This window comes from Stegostoma tigrinum, chromosome 35 (assembly GCF_030684315.1).
Source record: "Stegostoma tigrinum isolate sSteTig4 chromosome 35, sSteTig4.hap1, whole genome shotgun sequence".
In the NCBI taxonomy this organism is placed as follows: Eukaryota; Metazoa; Chordata; class Chondrichthyes; order Orectolobiformes; family Stegostomatidae; genus Stegostoma; species Stegostoma tigrinum.
This window is the reverse complement of record NC_081388.1, coordinates 18,495,747-18,515,249: the sequence shown is the minus strand read 5'-3', so window position 1 is coordinate 18,515,249 and position 19,503 is coordinate 18,495,747. Positions and strand designations below refer to the sequence as shown.

The window sequence follows — 19,503 nt, the reverse complement described above, 5'->3', positions numbered from 1 at the left end:
CTCCCCCAGGCACTCGACTCCCCCAGGCACTCGACTCCGCCACGCACTCGACTCCGCCACGCACTCGACTCCCCCACGTACTCCCCTCCCCCTCCCCCACGCACTTCCCTCTCCCTCCCCCACGCACTTCCCTCTCCCTCCCCCACGCACTTCCCTCTCCCTCCCCCACGCACTTCCCTCTCCCTCCCCCACGCACTTCCCTCTCCCTCCCCCACGCACTTCCCTCTCCCTCCCCCACGCACTTCCCTCTCCCTCCCCCACGCACTTCCCTCTCCCTCCCCCACGCACTTCCTCTCCCTCCCCACGCCCTCCCTCTCCCTCCCCCACGCACTTCCCTCTCCCTCCCCCACGCACTTCCCCTCTCCCTCCCCCACGCACTTCCCTCTCCCTCCCCCACGCACTTCCCTCTCCTCCCCCACGCACTTCCCTCTCCCTCCCCCACGCACTTCCCTCTCCCTCCCCCACGCACTTCCCTCTCCCTCCCCCACGCACTTCCCTCTCCCTCCCCCACGCACTTCCCTCTCCCTCCCCCACGCACTTCCCTCTCCCTCCCCCACGCACTTCCCTCTCCCTCCCCCACGCACTTCCCTCTCCCTCCCCCACGCACTTCCCTCTCCCTCCCCCACGCACTTCCCTCTCCCTCCCCCACGCACTTCCCTCTCCCTCCCCCACGCACTTCCCTCTCCCTCCCCCACGCACTTCCCTCTCCCTCCCCCACGCACTTCCCTCTCCCTCCCTCCCCCACGCACTTCCCTCTCCCTCCCCCACGCACTTCCCTCTCCCTCCCCCACGCACTTCCCTCTCCCTCCCCCACGCACTTCCCTCTCCCTCCCCCACGCACTCCCCCCCTCCCCCACGCACTCCCCCTCCCCCACGCACTCCCCCTCCCCCACGCACTCCCCCTCCCCACGCACTCCCCTCCCCTCCCCACGCACTCCTCTCCCCTACGTACTCCCCACGCACTCCCCTCCCCCTCCCCCACGCACTCCCCCTCCCCCACGCACTCCCCCTCCCCCACGCACTCCCCCTCCCCCACGCACTCCCCCTCCCCCACGCACTCCCCTCCCCCACGCACTCCCCTCCCCCACGCACTCCCCTCCCCCACGCACTCCCCCTCCCCCACGCACTCCCCCTCCCCCACGCACTCCCCCTCCCCCACGCACTCCCCCTCCCCCACGCACACCCCTCCCCCTCCCCCACGCACTCCCCTCCCCCCTCCCCCCACGCACTCCCCTCCCCCCTCCCCCACGCACTCCCCTCCCCCTCCCCCACGCACTCCCCTCCCCCTCCCCCACGCACTCCCCTCCCCCTCCCCCACGCACTCCCCACCCCTCCCCCACGCACTCCCCACCCCTCCCCCACGCACTCCCTTCCCCCTCCCCCACGCACACCGCTCCCCCACGCACACCGCTCCCCCACGCACACCCCTCCCCCACGCACACCCCTCCCCTCCCCTCCCCAGGCACTCGACTCCCCCAGGCACTCGACTCCGCCACGCACTTCCCCCTCCGCCACGCACTTCCCCCTCCGCCACGCACTTCCCCCTCCGCCACGCACTTCCCCCTCCGCCACGCACTTCCCCCTCCCCCACGCACTCCCCCCTCCCCCACGCACTCCCCTCCCCCTCCCCAACGCACTCCCCCCCCCACGCGCCCGACCCCCCCCACGCGCCCGACCCCCCCCACGCGCCCGACCCCCCCCCACGCGCCCGACCCCCCCCCACGCGCCCGACCCCCCGACGCGCCCGACCCCCCGACGCGCCCGACCCCCCGACGCGCCCGACCCCCCCGACGCGCCCGACCCCCCGACGCGCCCGACCCCCCGACGCACTGGACTCCCGGATGCACTCGACTCCCGGACGCACTCCACTCGACCCCCCCCCCCCCCGACCAGCGCTCGACCCCACCCCCACACGCTCAACCCCCCCCACGCACTCGACTCCCCGACGCATTCGACTCTTCCCTCCGCCACGCGCTCCCCCCCCTCCGCCACGCGCTCCCCCCCTCCGCCACGCGCTCCCCCCCCTCCGCCACGCGCTCCCCCCCCTCCGCCACGTGCTCCCCCCTCCGCCACGCGCTTCCCCCCTCCCCCACGCGCTCCCCCCCATCCCCACGCGCTCAACCCCCCCCACGCACTCGACTCCCCGACGCATTCGACTCCTCCCTCCCCCACGCGCTCCCCCCTCCCCCACGCGCTCCCCCCCTCCCCCACGCCCTCCCCCACGCCCTCCCCCCCTCCCCCACGCGCTCCCCCCTCCCCCACGCGCTCCCCCCTCCCCCACGCGCTCCCCCCTCCCCCACGCGCTCCCCCCTCCCCCACGCGCTCCCCCCTCCCCCACGCGCTCCCCCCTCCCCCACGCGCTCCCCCCTCCCCCACGCGCTCCCCCTCCCCCACGCGCTCCCCCTCCCCCACGCGCTCCCCCTCCCCCACGCACTTCCCTCTCCCTCCCCCACGCACTTCCCTCTCCCTCCCCCACGCACTTCCCTCTCCCTCCCCCACGCACTTCCCTCTCCCTCCCCCACGCACTTCCCTCTCCCTCCCCCACGCACTTCCCCTCCCCCACGCACTCCCCCTCCCCCACGCACTCCCCCTCCCCCACGCACTCCCCCTCCCCCACGCACACCCCTCCCCTCCCCCACGCACTTCCCTCTCCCTCCCCCACGCACTTCCCTCTCCCTCCCCCACGCACTTCCCTCTCCCTCCCCCACGCACTTCCCTCTCCCTCCCCCACGCACTTCCCTCTCCCTCCCCCACGCACTTCCCTCTCCCTCCCCCACGCACTTCCCTCTCCCTCCCCCACGCACTTCCCCCCCCTCCCCCACGCACTCCCCCTCCCCCACGCACTCCCCCTCCCCCACGCACTCCCCCTCCGCCACGCACACCCCTCCCCTCCCCACGCACTCCTCTCCCCTACGTACTCCCCACGCACTTCCCTCTCCCTCCCCCACGCACTTCCCTCTCCCTCCCCCACGCACTTCCCTCTCCCTCCCCCACGCACTTCCCTCTCCCTCCCCCACGCACTTCCCTCTCCCTCCCCCACGCACTTCCCCCCCCTCCCCCACGCACTCCCCCTCCCCCACGCACTCCCCCTCCCCCACGCACTCCCCCTCCCCCACGCACTCCCCCTCCGCCACGCACACCCCTCCCCTCCCCACGCACTCCTCTCCCCTACGTACTCCCCACGCACTCCCCCTCCCCCTCCCCCACGCACTCCCCCTCCCCCTCCCCCACGCACTCCCCCTCCCCCACGCACTCCCCCTCCCCCACGCACTCCCCCTCCCCCACGCACTCCCCCTCCCCCACGCACTCCCCCTCCCCCACGCACTCCCCCTCCCCCACGCACTCCCCCTCCCCCACGCACTCCCCCTCCCCCACGCACTCCCCTCCCCCACGCACTCCCCTCCCCCACGCACTCCCCTCCCCCACGCACTCCCCCTCCCCCACGCACTCCCCCTCCCCCACGCACTCCCCCTCCCCCACGCACTCCCCCTCCCCCACGCACTCCCCCTCCCCCACGCACTCCCCCTCCCCCACGCACTCCCCTCCCCCACGCACTCCCCTCCCCCACGCACTCCCCTCCCCCACGCACTCCCCTCCCCCACGCACTCCCCCTCCCCCACGCACTCCCCCTCCCCCACGCACTCCCCCTCCCCCACGCACTCCCCCTCCCCCACGCACTCCCCCTCCCCCACGCACTCCCCTCCCCCACGCACTCCCCCTCCCCCACGCACACCCCTCCCCCTCCCCCACGCACTCCCCTCCCCCTCCCCCACGCACTCCCCTCCCCCTCCCCCACGCACTCCCCTCCCCCTCCCCCACGCACTCCCCTCCCCCTCCCCCACGCACTCCCCACCCCTCCCCCACGCACTCCCCACCCCTCCCCCACGCACTCCCCACCCCTCCCCCACGCACTCCCCACCCCTCCCCCACGCACTCCCTTCCCCCTCCCCCACGCACACCGCTCCCCCACGCACACCGCTCCCCCACGCACACCCCTCCCCCACGCACACCCCTCCCCTCCCCTCCCCAGGCACTCGACTCCCCCAGGCACTCGACTCCGCCACGCACTTCCCCCTCCGCCACGCACTTCCCCCTCCGCCACGCACTTCCCCCTCCGCCACGCACTTCCCCCTCCCCCACGCACTTCCCCCTCCCCCACGCACTCCCCCCTCCCCCACGCACTCCCCTCCCCCTCCCCAACGCACTCCCCCCCCCACGCGCCCGACCCCCCCCACGCGCCCGACCCCCCCCCACGCGCCCGACCCCCCCCACGCGCCCGACCCCCCGACGCGCCCGACCCCCCGACGCGCCCGACCCCCCGACGCGCCCGACCCCCCGACGCGCCCGACCCCCCGACGCGCCCGACCCCCCGACGCACTGGACTCCCGGATGCACTCGACTCCCGGACGCACTCCACTCGACCCCCCCCCCCCCGACCAGCGCTCGACCCCACCCCCACACGCTCAACCCCCCCCACGCACTCGACTCCCCGACGCATTCGACTCTTCCCTCCGCCACGCGCTCCCCCCCCTCCGCCACGCGCTCCCCCCCTCCGCCACGCGCTCCCCCCCTCCGCCACGCGCTCCCCCCCCTCCGCCACGTGCTCCCCCCTCCGCCACGCGCTTCCCCCCTCCCCCACGCGCTCCCCCCCATCCCCACGCGCTCAACCCCCCCCACGCACTCGACTCCCCGACGCATTCGACTCCTCCCTCCCCCACGCGCTCCCCCCTCCCCCACGCGCTCCCCCCCTCCCCCACGCCCTCCCCCACGCCCTCCCCCCCTCCCCCACGCGCTCCCCCCTCCCCCACGCGCTCCCCCCTCCCCCACGCGCTCCCCCCTCCCCCACGCGCTCCCCCCTCCCCCACGCGCTCCCCCCTCCCCCACGCGCTCCCCCTCCCCCACGCACTCCCCCTCCCCCACGCACTTCCCTCTCCCTCCCCCACGCACTTCCCTCTCCCTCCCCCACGCACTTCCCTCTCCCTCCCCCACGCACTTCCCTCTCCCTCCCCCACGCACTTCCCTCTCCCTCCCCCACGCACTTCCCCCCCCTCCCCCACGCACTCCCCCTCCCCCACGCACTCCCCCTCCCCCACGCACTCCCCCTCCCCCACGCACTCCCCCTCCGCCACGCACACCCCTCCCCTCCCCACGCACTCCTCTCCCCTACGTACTCCCCACGCACTCCCCCTCCCCCTCCCCCACGCACTCCCCCTCCCCCACGCACTCCCCCTCCCCCACGCACTCCCCCTCCCCCACGCACTCCCCCTCCCCCACGCACTCCCCCTCCCCCACGCACTCCCCCTCCCCCACGCACTCCCCCTCCCCCACGCACTCCCCTCCCCCACGCACTCCCCCTCCCCCACGCACTCCCCCTCCCCCACGCACTCCCCCTCCCCCACGCACACCCCTCCCCCTCCCCCACGCACTCCCCTCCCCCTCCCCCACGCACTCCCCTCCCCCTCCCCCACGCACTCCCCTCCCCCTCCCCCACGCACTCCCCACCCCTCCCCCACGCACTCCCCACCCCTCCCCCACGCACTCCCTTCCCCCTCCCCCACGCACACCGCTCCCCCACGCACACCGCTCCCCCACGCACACCCCTCCCCCACGCACACCCCTCCCCTCCCCTCCCCAGGCACTCGACTCCCCCAGGCACTCGACTCCGCCACGCACTTCCCCCTCCGCCACGCACTTCCCCCTCCGCCACGCACTTCCCCCTCCGCCACGCACTTCCCCCTCCGCCACGCACTTCCCCCTCCCCCACGCACTTCCCCCTCCCCCACGCACTCCCCCCTCCCCCACGCACTCCCCTCCCCCTCCCCAACGCACTCCCCCCCCCCCCCCACGCGCCCGACCCCCCCCACGCGCCCGACCCCCCCCCACGCGCCCGACCCCCCCCACGCGCCCGACCCCCCCCACGCGCCCGACCCCCCGACGCGCCCGACCCCCCGACGCGCCCGACCCCCCGACGCACTGGACTCCCGGATGCACTCGACTCCCGGACGCACTCCACTCGACCCCCCCCCCCCCGACCAGCGCTCGACCCCACCCCCACACGCTCAACCCCCCCCACGCACTCGACTCCCCGACGCATTCGTCTCTTCCCTCCGCCACGCGCTCCCCCCCCTCCGCCACGCGCTCCCCCCCTCCGCCACGCGCTCCCCCCCTCCGCCACGTGCTCCCCCCTCCGCCACGCGCTTCCCCCCTCCCCCACGCGCTCCCCCCCATCCCCACGCGCTCAACCCCCCCCACGCACTCGACTCCCCGACGCATTCGACTCCTCCCTCCCCCACGCGCTCCCCCCTCCCCCACGCGCTCCCCCCCTCCCCCACGCCCTCCCCCACGCCCTCCCCCCCTCCCCCACGCGCTCCCCCCTCCCCCACGCGCTCCCCCCTCCCCCACGCGCTCCCCCCTCCCCCACGCGCTCCCCCCTCCCCCACGCGCTCCCCCCTCCCCCACGCGCGCCCCTCCCCCATTCCCACACACTCCCCTCCCACCTCGCACTCCCCTCCCACCTCGCACTCCCCTCCCTCCTCACGCTCCCCTCCCCCACGCACTCCCCACTCCCTCCCCCACGCACTCCCTCCCCCACGCACTCCCTCCCCCACGCACTCCCTCCCCCAGGCACTCGACTCCCCCAGGCACTCGACTCCCCCAGGCACTCGACTCCGCCACGCACTCGACTCCGCCACGCACTTCCCTCCCCCTCCCCCACGCACTTCCCTCCCCCTCCCCCACGCACTTCCCTCCCCCTCCCCCACGCACTTCCCTCCCCCTCCCCCACGCACTTCCCTCCCCCTCCACCACGCACTTCCCTCCCCCTCCACCACGCACTTCCCTCCCCCTCCACCACGCACTTCCCTCCCCCTCCCCCACGCACTTCCCTCCCCCTCCCCCACGCACTTCCCTCCCCCTCCCCCACGCACTTCCCTCCCCCTCCCCCACGCACTTCCCTCCCCCTCCCCCACGCACTTCCCTCTCCCTCCCCCACGCACTTCCCTCTCCCTCCCCCACGCACTTCCCTCTCCCTCCCCCACGCACTTCCCTCTCCCTCCCCCACGCACTTCCCTCTCCCTCCCCCACGCACTTCCCTCTCCCTCCCCCACGCACTTCCCCCCCCTCCCCCACGCACTCCCCCTCCTCCCCCACGCACTCCCCCTCCCCCACGCACTCCCCCTCCCCCACGCACTCCCCCTCCCCCACGCACTCCCCCTCCCCCACGCACTCCCCCTCCCCCACGCACTCCCCCTCCCCCACGCACTCCCCCTCCCCCACGCACACCCCGTCCCCCACGCACACCCCCTCCCCCACGCACTCCCCCTCCCCCACGCACTCCCCTCCCCCTCCCCCACGCACTCCCCTCCCCCTCCCCCACGCACTCCCCTCCCCCTCCCCCACGCACTCCCCTCCCCCACGCACTCCCCTCCCCCTCCCCCACGCACTCCCCACCCCTCCCCCACGCACTTCCCTCTCCCTCCCCCACGCACTTCCCTCTCCCTCCCCCACGCACTTCCCTCTCCCTCCCCCACGCACTCCCCCCCCCTCCCCCACGCACTCCCCCTCCCCCACGCACTCCCCCTCCCCCACGCACTCCCCCTCCCCCACGCACTCCCCCTCCCCCACGCACACCCCCTCCCCCACGCACTCCCCTCCCCCTCCCCCACGCACTCCCCTCCCCCTCCCCCACGCACTCCCCTCCCCCTCCCCCACGCACTCCCCACCCCTCCCCCACGCACTCCCTTCCCCCACGCACTCCCTTCCCCCTCCCCCACGCACTCCCTTCCCCCTCCCCCACGCACTCCCTTCCCCCTCCCCCACGCACTCCCTTCCCCCTCCCCCACGCACTCCCTTCCCCCTCCCCCACGCACTCCCTTCCCCCTCCCCCACGCACTCCCTTCCCCCTCCCCCACGCACTCCCTTCCCGCTCCCCCACGCTCTCCGCTCCCCCACGCTCTCCGCTCCCCCACGCTCTCCGCTCCCCCACGCTCTCCGCTCCCCCACGCACTCCGCTCCCCCACGCACTCCGCTCCCCCACGCACTCCGCTCCCCCACGCACTCCGCTCCCCCACGCACTCCGCTCCCCCACGCACTCCCCTCCCCCACGCACACCCCTCCCCCACGCACACCCCTCCCCTCCCCTCCCCAGGCACTCGACTCCCCCAGGCACTCGACTCCCCCAGGCACTCGACTCCGCCACGCACTCGACTCCGCCACGCACTCGACTCCGCCACGCACTCGACTCCGCCACGCACTCGACTCCGCCACGCACTCGACTCCGCCACGCACAAGACTCCGCCACGCACTCGACTCCGCCACGCACTCGACTCCGCCACGCACTCGACTCCGCCACGCACTCGACTCCGCCACGCACTCGACTCCGCCACGCACTCGACTCCGCCACGCACTCGACTCCGCCACGCACTCGACTCCGCCACGCACTCGACTCCGCCACGCACTCGACTCCGCCACGCACTCGACTCCGCCACGCACTCGACTCCGCCACGCACTCGACTCCCGGACACACTCCCCCTCCCCCACGCACTTCCCCCTCCCCCACGCACTTCCCCCTCCCCCACGCACTTCCCCCTCCCCCACGCACTCCCCTCCGCCACGCAGTCGACTCCCCCCCCCTCCCCAACGCACTCCCCCCCCCCCCCCCACGCGCCCGACCGCCCCACGCGCCCGACCCCCCGACGCACTCGACCCCCCGACGCACTGGACTCCCAGACGCACTCCACTCGACCCCCCCCCCCACCAGCGCTCGACCCCACCCCCACGCGCTCAACCCCCCCCACGCACTCGACTCCCCGACGCATTCGACTCTTCCCTCCGCCACGCGCTCCCCCCCTCCGCCACGCGCTCCCCCCCTCCGCCACGCGCTCCCCCCCTCCGCCACGCGCTCCCCCCCTCCGCCACGCGCTCCCCCCCTCCGCCACGCGCTCCCCCCCTCCCCCACGCGCGCCCCCCCTCCCCCACGCGCGCCCCCCCTCCCCCACGCGCGCCCCCCCTCCCCCACACACTCTCCTCCCTCCTCACGCTCCCCTCCCCCACGCACTCCCCACTCCCTCCCCCGCGCACTCCCTCCCCCGCGCACTCCCTCCCCCGCGCACTCCCTCCCCCGCGCACTCCCTCCCCCGCGCACTCCCTCCCCCGCGCACTCCCTCCCCCGCGCACTCCCTCCCCCGCGCACTCCCTCCCCCGCGCACTCCCTCCCCCGCGCACTCCCTCCCCCGCGCACTCCCTCCCCCGCGCACTCCCTCCCCCGCGCACTCCCTCCCCGCTCCCCGACACACTCTCCTCCCCCTCCCGCTCCCCCACATGCTCTGCTCCCCATCCCGCTCCCCGTCACACTCCCCTCCCTCCCCCAACACGCACACACACAAGCGATCCCCTCCCACTCCCAACGCACACACACGATCCCCTCCCTCCCCCAACATACACACACACGATCCCCTCCCTCCCTCAACACACGCACAGACAAGATCCCCTCCCTCTCTCAACACACGCACACACACGATGCCCTCCCTCCCCCAACACACACAGACAGACACACACACACACACACACAGACACACACACACACGATCCCCTCCCTCCGTCAACACACACACACACACACACACACACACACACACAAAATCCCCTCCCTCCCCCAACACACACACACACACACTCACACGATCCTCTCCCTCCCCCAACACACACACACACATGATCCCCTCCCTCCCCCAACACACACACACACACACACACACACACACACACTCTCACACGATCCTCTCCCTCCCCCAACACACACACACACACACACGATCCCCTCCCTCCCCCCAACACACACACACATGCCTCTGTTCCCCCTCCCTCCCCCAACACGCACATGTAGACATGCACCCCTGCCCACCTTACCCCCCACTTTGGCCTGTCCTTACCCCCTTACCCCTCACTTTGGCCTGTCCTTACCCCCTTACCCCCCACTTTGGCCTGTCCTTACCCCCTTACCCCTCACTTTGGCCTGTCCTTACCCCCCACTTTGGCCTGTCCTTACCCCCTTACCCCCCACTTTGGCCTGTCCTTACCCCCCCACTTTGGCCTGTCCTTACCCCCTTACCTCTCCCACCATCTCCTCCATCCTCCCTTCTAACTTGTCCCTGCTACCTGTCCCTGCACCTGTTTTCCTTGCCCACCCCACACCAAGCCCCCATCACCTGTGTAATATACTTGCCTCAAGTAGTTAGGCCACTTTTGAAATACTGTGTTCAGTTCTGGTCTCCCTGCTATGGAAAAGATGTTACATTTGCAAGGGTGCAGAAAAGATTTACAAGGATTTTGCAGGGTTTGAGATACAGGGAGAGGCTGAATAGGCTGGCGATTCGGAAACTTAGGGGTCATCTTCAGAATTTTATAAGATCATGAGGGGCGTGGTTGGGGGGAATAGTCAATGCTTTTTCCCAGGGTCGGGGGTCCAAATCCGGAGGGTATACATTTAAGGTTCGAGGGGAAAGATATAAAAAGGATGTGAGGGGCAGCTTTTTCACACAGAGGGTGGTGCATGAATGGAATATGTTGCCAGAGGAAGTGGTGGATGCTGGAACAATTACAACATTTAAAAGGCATCTGGGTAGGTACATGAATAGGAAGAGTTTAGAGAGATATGGCCAAATGCTGACAAATGGGACTCGATTAATTCAGAGTATCTGGTCAGTATGGATGAGTTGGACTGTTTCCATGCCGTACAGCTCTCTAACTCTGATTCTGTGATGTCTGTCGTACTATCTCTGTTCCTGTTTCTGGTGTCTGCTCAGTGCCTCTTCCCTTCTCCTCTCCCACTCTCCTTGACACACCTTGGAATTCCTTCCCTAATGGCATTGTGTGTCATCCCACAGCATGTGGACCACAGCAGTTCGATAAGGCAGCTCATCACCACCTTCTCAAGGACAGCTAGGGACAGGCAGTAAATGCTTGCCCGGCCAGCGACCCTACATCCCACATATGAATAAAAAGAATCTCTCTGAGATAAATGCTCCCCATATTTCTTCCTGGGTATTATGGGTGGCACGGTGGCTCAGTGGTTAGCACTGCTGCCTCAGTGCTGGGGACACGGGTTCAATTCTACCCTCAGGCGACTGTTTGTGTGGAGTTGGCATGTTCTCCTCGTGTCAGCGTGGGTTTCCTTCAGCTACTCTGGTTTCCTCCTCTTGTCCAAAGACGCATAGGCTAGGTGGCTTGGTTATGCTAAATTGCCCATAGTGTTCAGGGATGTGTAGATTAAGTGCGCTGTAGAGAGGTGGGTCTGGGTGGGATTCTCTGAGGGTCGGTGTGCGCGTGTTGGGCCGAAGGGCCTGTTTCCACTCTGTAGGGATTCTGTGGTTATCAATTAGTCTTCAATATTGAGTATTGCCGTAAAGTTGACATCAGGACTGGTGGACCGGTAGTTTGGTGGGTCTTACAGATTTCGTGGAACGTTTTATAGGAAGAGAGCAGTAGCGTGATTTAGTGAAGGAATTCCAGATCTCAGGGTGTTGTCAAGTAAGGGCAAGGTTGCCATTGTTGGAACAATGTTTAAAAGAACCCAGAAATGGACAAGTTCAGATTTGAGGGTCATAGGGTTCAAACAGGTTACAGAGATAGGGAGCGATGAGGTCATGGATGGATTGGAAAACCAGGGTGCGTATCAGCTAAATAAGCCAGGTTTTAAATCTGTGTTGTACTGACTTACTCAATTGAGTTTCACTAGGCTTGTTTGTTTTATTCATGAAGTCAGAATTTTTGTTTAGCTGATGCTAGTTTCTCTACAATAATAAATATGCCTTTGTTTCCCACTGCCGAGACTTTGTTTTAATGTCTGATGTTTTTGCATTTTTCTCTAGGATAACAAGATCATATTAAGTTAATCTCAAAACCAAATGTTTATCATATTTTGGTTTTGGAATCCAACTGGATTAAATACCATTGTGCTAATAAAACAATTTGATGTGGATTTGGTGTATGCCCACCTTGTTAGGAAAAACTGCTTTTTTTTTAAAAAGAAAAACTTTGGCCACTTTAAGTGAAATAAAGGACTATGGCCTCAGCTTCAGGTAATAGTGATGATGACTTAACTATTCCAAGAGCTGCAATCAACAAGATTATCAAACAGATTCTACCAAATGTCAGGGTAGCAAATGATGCCAGAGAAATGGTGGTGAGCTGCTGCACTGAATTTATTCACTTAGTGTCCTCTGAAGCTAATGAAATCTGCAATAAGTCGGATAAGAAAACCATCTCACCAGAACATATCATGCAAGGTATGTGTTAATCTATAGAAATACACTTTGGAATAGCAACAATATTTTCTCCCTGCCTTGAGCTCACAACTGAAGTTTCTGCCCAATTATTTATGCCATAACCTTTGTGACCCTTCTTCAGCTCCATCTTGGAGACAGAATTTGTATGAATTAATGAGTGCTAAGGGGATGCTGCAGCCTTGGATGTGTCATACATCCACTTAAACATTAAGGTTAGGGTCTGTGTCCCCCTCTTGCATGGATGTGAAAGATCCAGTAGTTTCTGTTCACTGAAGAGCCCTCCCTTGTGTCATGGTCAGTATTTACTATGCAACGCGTGCCTGGTGGATGATAGATGATCTGGTTCATTTTTGTTTGTGGGAGCTTGCTGTGCAATTTATTGCTGAATTTCCAACGTTACAGCAGTGACTACATTTCAAAAGTGTTTCATCAGCTGTAATGTTGAGATGCCATGAAATACACTCTGTAACCAAAGGTTATTTTTCCCCTCTGTGTACTGCTAGATGGGAAAATGTACAAGACTGTTGATGTGTACCAAGTCGACAAACTTGATAACGTAGGGGAGGCGATGACTTGGTGATATCACTGTTAGACTAGTAATCCAATGACTCAGTTCTGGGGAACTGGATTCAAATCCCACCATGAATTTGAATTCAATAAAAATACAGAAGTAAATTGAATCCTAAAACCATCTGCTTCACTAATGTCCTTTAGAGAAGGAAACTGTCATCCAACACCAGCAATGTCATTGACTCTGAAAAGGACAAGCAAGCCATTCAGTTCTATCATCCAGTAGAAAGTCTTAAAAAAATGTAACTGGACAGGCTACCTGGGATCATCTAAGGCGCTGAAAATGATCACAATACAGCCCTGCTGTCCCTGCAAAGTCCTTACTAATATCTGAGGTGAGTGCTAAAATTGGGAGAGTATCTCTCACATTAGTCAGTCATCAACCTGACATCATGATACTCTTAAACTACCTTACAAAATCCCTGACAACACTGCTGACATCCATTCCTGTCCCCCAACAGCAAGACAGACCCAGGAGGGCTGATGGCTCAGGTGTTCAGTCAAGAAGGAGTTGCTCTTTGAATCCTCAAAACCTGACTCCAGATCTCATGAAAATTTCATGGAACCATGCAGGGAGGATAGCGCAATAGTGCTGTGTCTCTACGCTAAGGAGACAGAAAGATCAGTTTGTTTTCCCACTTCATAATCTGGTGACTCCCTTGACAGTGTGGAAATCGATTGAGGATGGGATCTAATCTGGCCTGTACTGCCCTCAAAATTCTTTGTTGACACTGTCTTAGAGTGGTCACTTGTGCAAGATACTTGAACTTGTGTTTTGGAAAGGCAAGCTGCCAAGAGAAAGTGAATGAGCTGAATTTGAAATGAAACTGAACAGAGCTGGTTCTCTATGTAATGTGAATCTTCAAAGTGAATGTGAATAGTTTTTGATATCAGACTGTCAAGTGTAAATCAATACACAACAAAATGTAGTATTCAATCATAAACCTATCTGTGAATATCAAGATTTTGATATCAGATTGTCAAGTGTAGATTAATACCCAGCAGAGAGCTTTTACGTAGCCAGGGGACTGTTACAAGCTTCTTTCTGTGTTACCTTGTATGACAGCCTTGGAAAGTCTAGGTTTTGGATCATACATAACTGAAGTAAAAGAGGTTCTGCGGGAATGCAAGACAGTTGCCCTAGAAAGGAGAAAGGCCAACGCTCGCTTGGAGAACCTTGGAATACCAGAGGAGGAACTGCTACGTCAGCAACAAGAGTTGTTTGCAAAAGTAAGGAAAATTGCTCAATATTTTTGAAATGTATAGCTGTACTTTTCAAGTAAGTTACCCTCAACTCTTCAAAACTGGAGTCTCTAACCAACTATATCTCACTTAGCTCCACTCACATTCACCTTCTTACAGGCAGACTGTAAAATCTGAACTCGATGAGTTTTAATCAATAGTTCTTTATTTATCCTGTTTTATAACCAAAATTGATACAAGTGGCATCATGCACAATTCATCTAGACCTGCTCTGATTATCACTGAAGCCAAAGCCCAGCATAAGGAGATTTTTGAGCCCATGTTGTGGAGAGGGTGTGTGTATGTGTAATGTTTGGGACTACTGAATGGGTTGTCCTGGCTGGAATCATGTTGACCTGGTGAAACAGAACTATTTAATACAATTATACAGCACAGGAAGTCATAATTCAGCTCTTCATGTCATTGCTGACTCTTTGAAATAAGTTAGTCCTACTCTTTTGCTCTTAACCTATTGTCCTGCACATTTCTTCTTTTTTGAGTATTGATCTAATTTCCAACACCATCTCAGTCTATGCATTACACATCAAAACGCAATGCCTTTTAAGAAGAAAACGTCTTCCATCACTTCTGATTCCTGCTAATTGACTTAACTCTGTATGTTCTGAGGTTAGTGACCTCTCCGTGAGTGGCAACAGTTTCTCCTGAGTTAATCAAATCCTTTAATAATGTTGAATGCTAGAATTTTGTCATTCTTCTCAGATCTTTGGAGAACAATGCTAGTTCTTCAATCTCTCAAAATATCTGAACTCCCTCATTCTGCTGAATTTCCTCTACACCGAGTTGAAGGATTCAGTATTTGTTGGGAAGAATGTCATACGCTATATAAGTACGTTAACTTAATAAAACATATTGAAGCATTTCAAAGGAGTGTTTAAACAAAATTTGATAAACCACACAAGGAGGACAAGGTGACCAAAAACTTAAAAGAGTCGAGTGATACAAAATGTTTTAGAGAGCTGTTTGTTTAGTTATAAAATGAAAATCCCTGAAGCAAGCAATAGTCTCCATTTTGTTCAGTTTAAGGTGATGAGAGCACCATTTAATCTGTTACTGGAACACTTCTCAGTAATATGTAGCATTGTTTGTATCTCCCCATGTGTATCAGGTGATTATACAGAGGTCCCATGGTAGCCTCAGCTTTCTCACCCTCCAGTTGTTTAGCATTAACCATTCTTGCCATGGTAGTTCATAACCTGCTGCCGACAGACTGGATTTGTCACAAGCAAGTTCCGGTGTTTCCCATTTCTCAATTCCTAAGGATGTTTGCTCTTAGATCTTCCTCAGGAAAGTTGCTTCATATTGGGGCACTGAGATGGAAGATGGGCAGTTGGTGAATTGAACAGGCCATCATGGAGTAGGTAAGTGAGGTGTTCCAAGGGTGATTTCAAACAGCTTGTGGGTTTTTCTCGGACAAGGTCTGATCAGTGTTTGAAACTCCGGCAGCTGAAGGTCACCAATTAGGCAATGAAGTGGGATGTGGAGGAGGCCAGAACTGGGGGAACATAAAGCTATTGTGGGACTAGAGGAGTTTCAGAATTAGGATGGAGTGAAACTTTTGAAATCAGTGCTTTCTCCTCTGCTTTCTGTTTTGTAGGGCGATGATTTGTGCTGTGGTGGTTAACTGTATTAAGCATCACCTGGAATGGAGCAGCAGTCTCTGCCACATTTGTTGCAGAGAAAGACAATGAACTGAGTGGTGCAAGATTTTCAGGTCGATGTAGGTGAGCAAGACAAGGGTTGATAGATCCTGCTCCTATGATGCTGTTTGGCCTGCTGTGTTCATCCAGCTCTACACCTTGTTATCTCAGATTCTCCAGCATCCGCAGTTCCTACTATCTTGATAAATGATTAGTTGAGTTGGAATATAAGCAGCAAGGTTTTGACTTGCTAAATTTCATTCACTTAGAGGTTAGGAGATGGCAATTGTTCAGGGGACTCCTGGATTAATCAAGTCCAGCAGTGATGGTATAGATGAATTAAAGCAAAGGTGCAGTTGGTCAATATAAAGGAAGTGGAAGTAATTATTTTAGTTGGTATGGATATATAGTCAGAAGTCCATCTCAGAATCAAGAAGGACCAAGACTCTGAATGATGTGGTTCAGTCACAGTGATCAGGGAGCAGGTTAGAGTTTGTGTACAGGGAACTAGAGTTGTAACTAAAATCAAAGTTCATTACTTTGGAATTCACAATTTAGTTGGAGGATATTTCTACCCATCCAGGACTAGATGTCAGATAATCATGTAAAAAAAATTCTTCTCAATACCTAAAGTACAAAATTGTAAAACTTTAAACACTGCAACAAAGTCTGAAATACACCCAAACAATGTTGTCCCGTATTCTAATTACGGATATTATCTGTCTACAGTTTCCTTTTACCACTATTTTCTGCTTAGCAGCCAGACTCTCTGGAGTCCACAAACCGTTATTAACACCACAAACTGTTGCTTGCTTCCATATTGTTGAGATGACCACATAACTGTATAGTAAGGCAACAATGTGTCTAAAATCACAACAGCAGTGTTAGCTGTGATCCATAGTGCTGGAAACTAGGTCAGACATTTTTCTCAATGATTTTGCAGCTTTAAAAAAAAGTTACAAAACAAGTTTATTTGTTTCCTTACCCATTGTAGACTAATATGCTACACACCATTTCCAAGACTTGTTTTTAGGCTCCTGTGTGCAATGCAGCATGCAGTCATTAGTTGTTAGGAGGTAGCTGTAAGGGCTGACTGCACACCGCATTCTCTACCCTTGCCTTCTCCAACACCACACCTTCCAGCTTGTTTGGTCCAGCCATATTGAGTAACTTAACTGTACAAGGATATTTGTAAACATTCTCACTCCTAGTTGTCAACTTCTTCCTCAGTTGATTGTCAGTTTCTTTGACTGTCAGCTGAGCCACCAGCAATAACACTTCTGTTCTACTGCAAACAACATCCAACCCATTACAGAAGGCTGGGTGCTGAGTGGACAAGGAGGAGCAGAAAACAGAAAAATGATTGGGGCTGGGGGAAGCCAATAGCATGATCGAAACAAATGGAGGTTTTGTTATCAAAACCATCAGGCAGGTAAATTTTGGAAGCAAGTCGCAGATTATGGGGTTTAAAAATAATGTGCACTACAGGAATAGGCCAGTTGGCAAGTTCATGTTGCACATGACTGACCTGTCATCCTTAACTCCTTTCAGTCATTCTGTCAACATTTCCCTTCCTCCTGGAGGCATCTGCCGAGTTTCCCTTCAAAAGCACTAAATCTAGGATGTAGAACAGGCAACGAGTAGTAGATGATGTAAGAGTAGCAGAGGGTTTAAGCAGAGATTTGAAGTTGAGGAAGATGGATTTGATAGACTCGACTAAGATCATGAAGGGAGTTGGCTGTGATCTTGTAAACAGTCTCTTGGGGCCAAGGAAATTATGGAGTCATTTCAAAAACAAGTATGAAGCTTGAGTCATGACATTTTGACAGAATGTTATTTTTGGAAACTAGCAAGAGTATTTTGATCTTAAGGCTGAAGGTACTGAAAGCACAAAGCAGACAGCAAATACCAGCACGTAGTTCAGCCTACATAGTTACACTTCCCAGGAGGGAACCACTGGCAGTGCTGAGGAGCTGCTGGTTAAATGTGCTGAGAGGATCTGTACTGCTCCAATTGCCAATCCTGCCGGAATGAGCAAACATGGCACAGACGAGGGATTAAACTTGAGACATTGCTGATATGTGTGGACCCAACATTGAAGTTACTCACTGTAACGAAAATAAGGGGGCTGATAAATCAATCTGTCCCATCACTGTAACAGGTTTGTCGCCTTGAACAGATTGAGCTTCTTTGGTATTCAGAATTGTGAAAATGAGTTGTCACTACATTGTGAAGGAATTTCAGCATTCTGCTTGCTCGTCCCTTTTTCCAGCATCTATAGACATCCAGAGATTGGGATTTGATCCTTTAATCTGTGACTGAGATGAGGTTGCTTCACACTAACCCATGGCTGATACCTTTTGAAGGCAAGGCACTAGTGAAATTTCATTTATACACAACTCGATGTAATCAGAACAGAGGGCCAAGGATTTGGGACAAATATTCAAATTTAGAGTTGTCCCTAAAATGATATTGGCTGCTTTTTCTGTTCTGCCATCTGGAAAGTATTGCCTCCTTGCATACTGCATGTTATCAGATTCTGTAATAAATCACTTAAGTTCCTAAAGTCCATGCAGACGTCTTGATGCGAGCCATTCAACCAAAGGAAGGTATCACAATCAAATTTGATGCATGCTAGAGTTGAATAATTTTTTCTTAAACATTATTTGATTCAAGATGAGTGGGGTTAGATATAGTGCAATTCTCTCCCTCTTCTCCCCACCCACTCCCCCCGCCCTCCCGCCTCCCACCTCCCACCAAGATCCCCATCCCACCAGCCACGGAGATTTGGGTTTGCACGCCAGCCTGACTTTGTCCATTTCCCCTCAGGCTCGACAGCAGCAGGCTGAACTGGCACAGCAAGAATGGTTACAGATGCAACAAGCTGCCCAGCAGGCACAGCTCGCAGCAGCAATCGCCAACAAGGCTGGCTCCTCCCAGGATGAGGAAGAGGAGGAGGACACCTAGAACACACTTGCTCCCCTTTCTAAACCACTTCCATCTACCACTGTCCTGCCATGTGGCAGCCTAGATGGTCATCAGTGGGCATCTGATCATGCCCACAGCTGGAGGCTGAGGGCCAGCTTTGGAATTTTAACTGACCAGCCTAAAACAGGAGGAAAAACATGTTTCTGTCTTTAGACTTTGGACTTACTAGATTTAGTAGGTGACGTGGTCTGAGATGGACAATACACACTCATGGACCTTCAAACCATAGCATGAGTTTTTATACGCTTAAGCTTTTGATTAATTAGAGTGGTGTTAAATAGATAAAGATTCCTGTTGAACATGTATTTCGTCGGTTTCATTAATGTGTTTGGTAATTGAAGATGAAGTTGCCTTGTTTATAGTAATCAAAAATAAAAGTGACGTCGACATTCCTTTGTGACTGTGACTTTTATTTTGCAGCTTTTCATTTGTGTTTAATTGCATTCTATTTTTACTTTTGTAACAAGAGCATTTCTGGACTGTTTCTTGTGATGCTGTGTCATTTGATGGGCATGTTTGTCCTTAAATTGCTGTCTGAATGAGGGATTGCTGGCAACATCAAGCATGTATTGCATACACTTTGGGTTGATGTGGATGTTGGATTTCTTTCAGAAACTTTTACAGTCTACTGGGCCTATTAGGAACTGTGAAGGCTCCCTTCTCTGAAGGATTTTGTTCTGGATTTTGTGCTAAGTGGACAGCATTCAAGGCTATTTATAACCAAGGGAGAACAGCACCTGTACTTGTGAGTGGGACAGTGT

At 58.9% G+C, this 19,503-nt stretch overlaps 1 protein-coding gene and 1 pseudogene across 1 annotated transcript in view; both read left to right on the top strand.

Moving 5' to 3' along the window:
- Positions 1–3,696, top strand: part of LOC132206342 (uncharacterized) — a 26,519-nt pseudogene extending 22,823 nt beyond the window's left edge.
- LOC125447537 (protein Dr1-like) overlaps positions 1–19,134 on the top strand; it is a 55,657-nt gene extending 36,523 nt beyond the window's left edge. The window contains exons 2-4 of the mRNA XM_048522008.1: positions 11,868–12,284; positions 13,921–14,084; positions 18,584–19,134. Coding sequence (XP_048377965.1) covers positions 12,062–12,284; positions 13,921–14,084; positions 18,584–18,721 — 525 coding nt within the window. The 5' untranslated portion in view covers positions 11,868–12,061 and the 3' untranslated portion in view covers positions 18,722–19,134. The remainder of the gene's footprint in view (positions 1–11,867; positions 12,285–13,920; positions 14,085–18,583) is intronic.
- Positions 19,135–19,503: the final 369 nt, after the last annotated feature.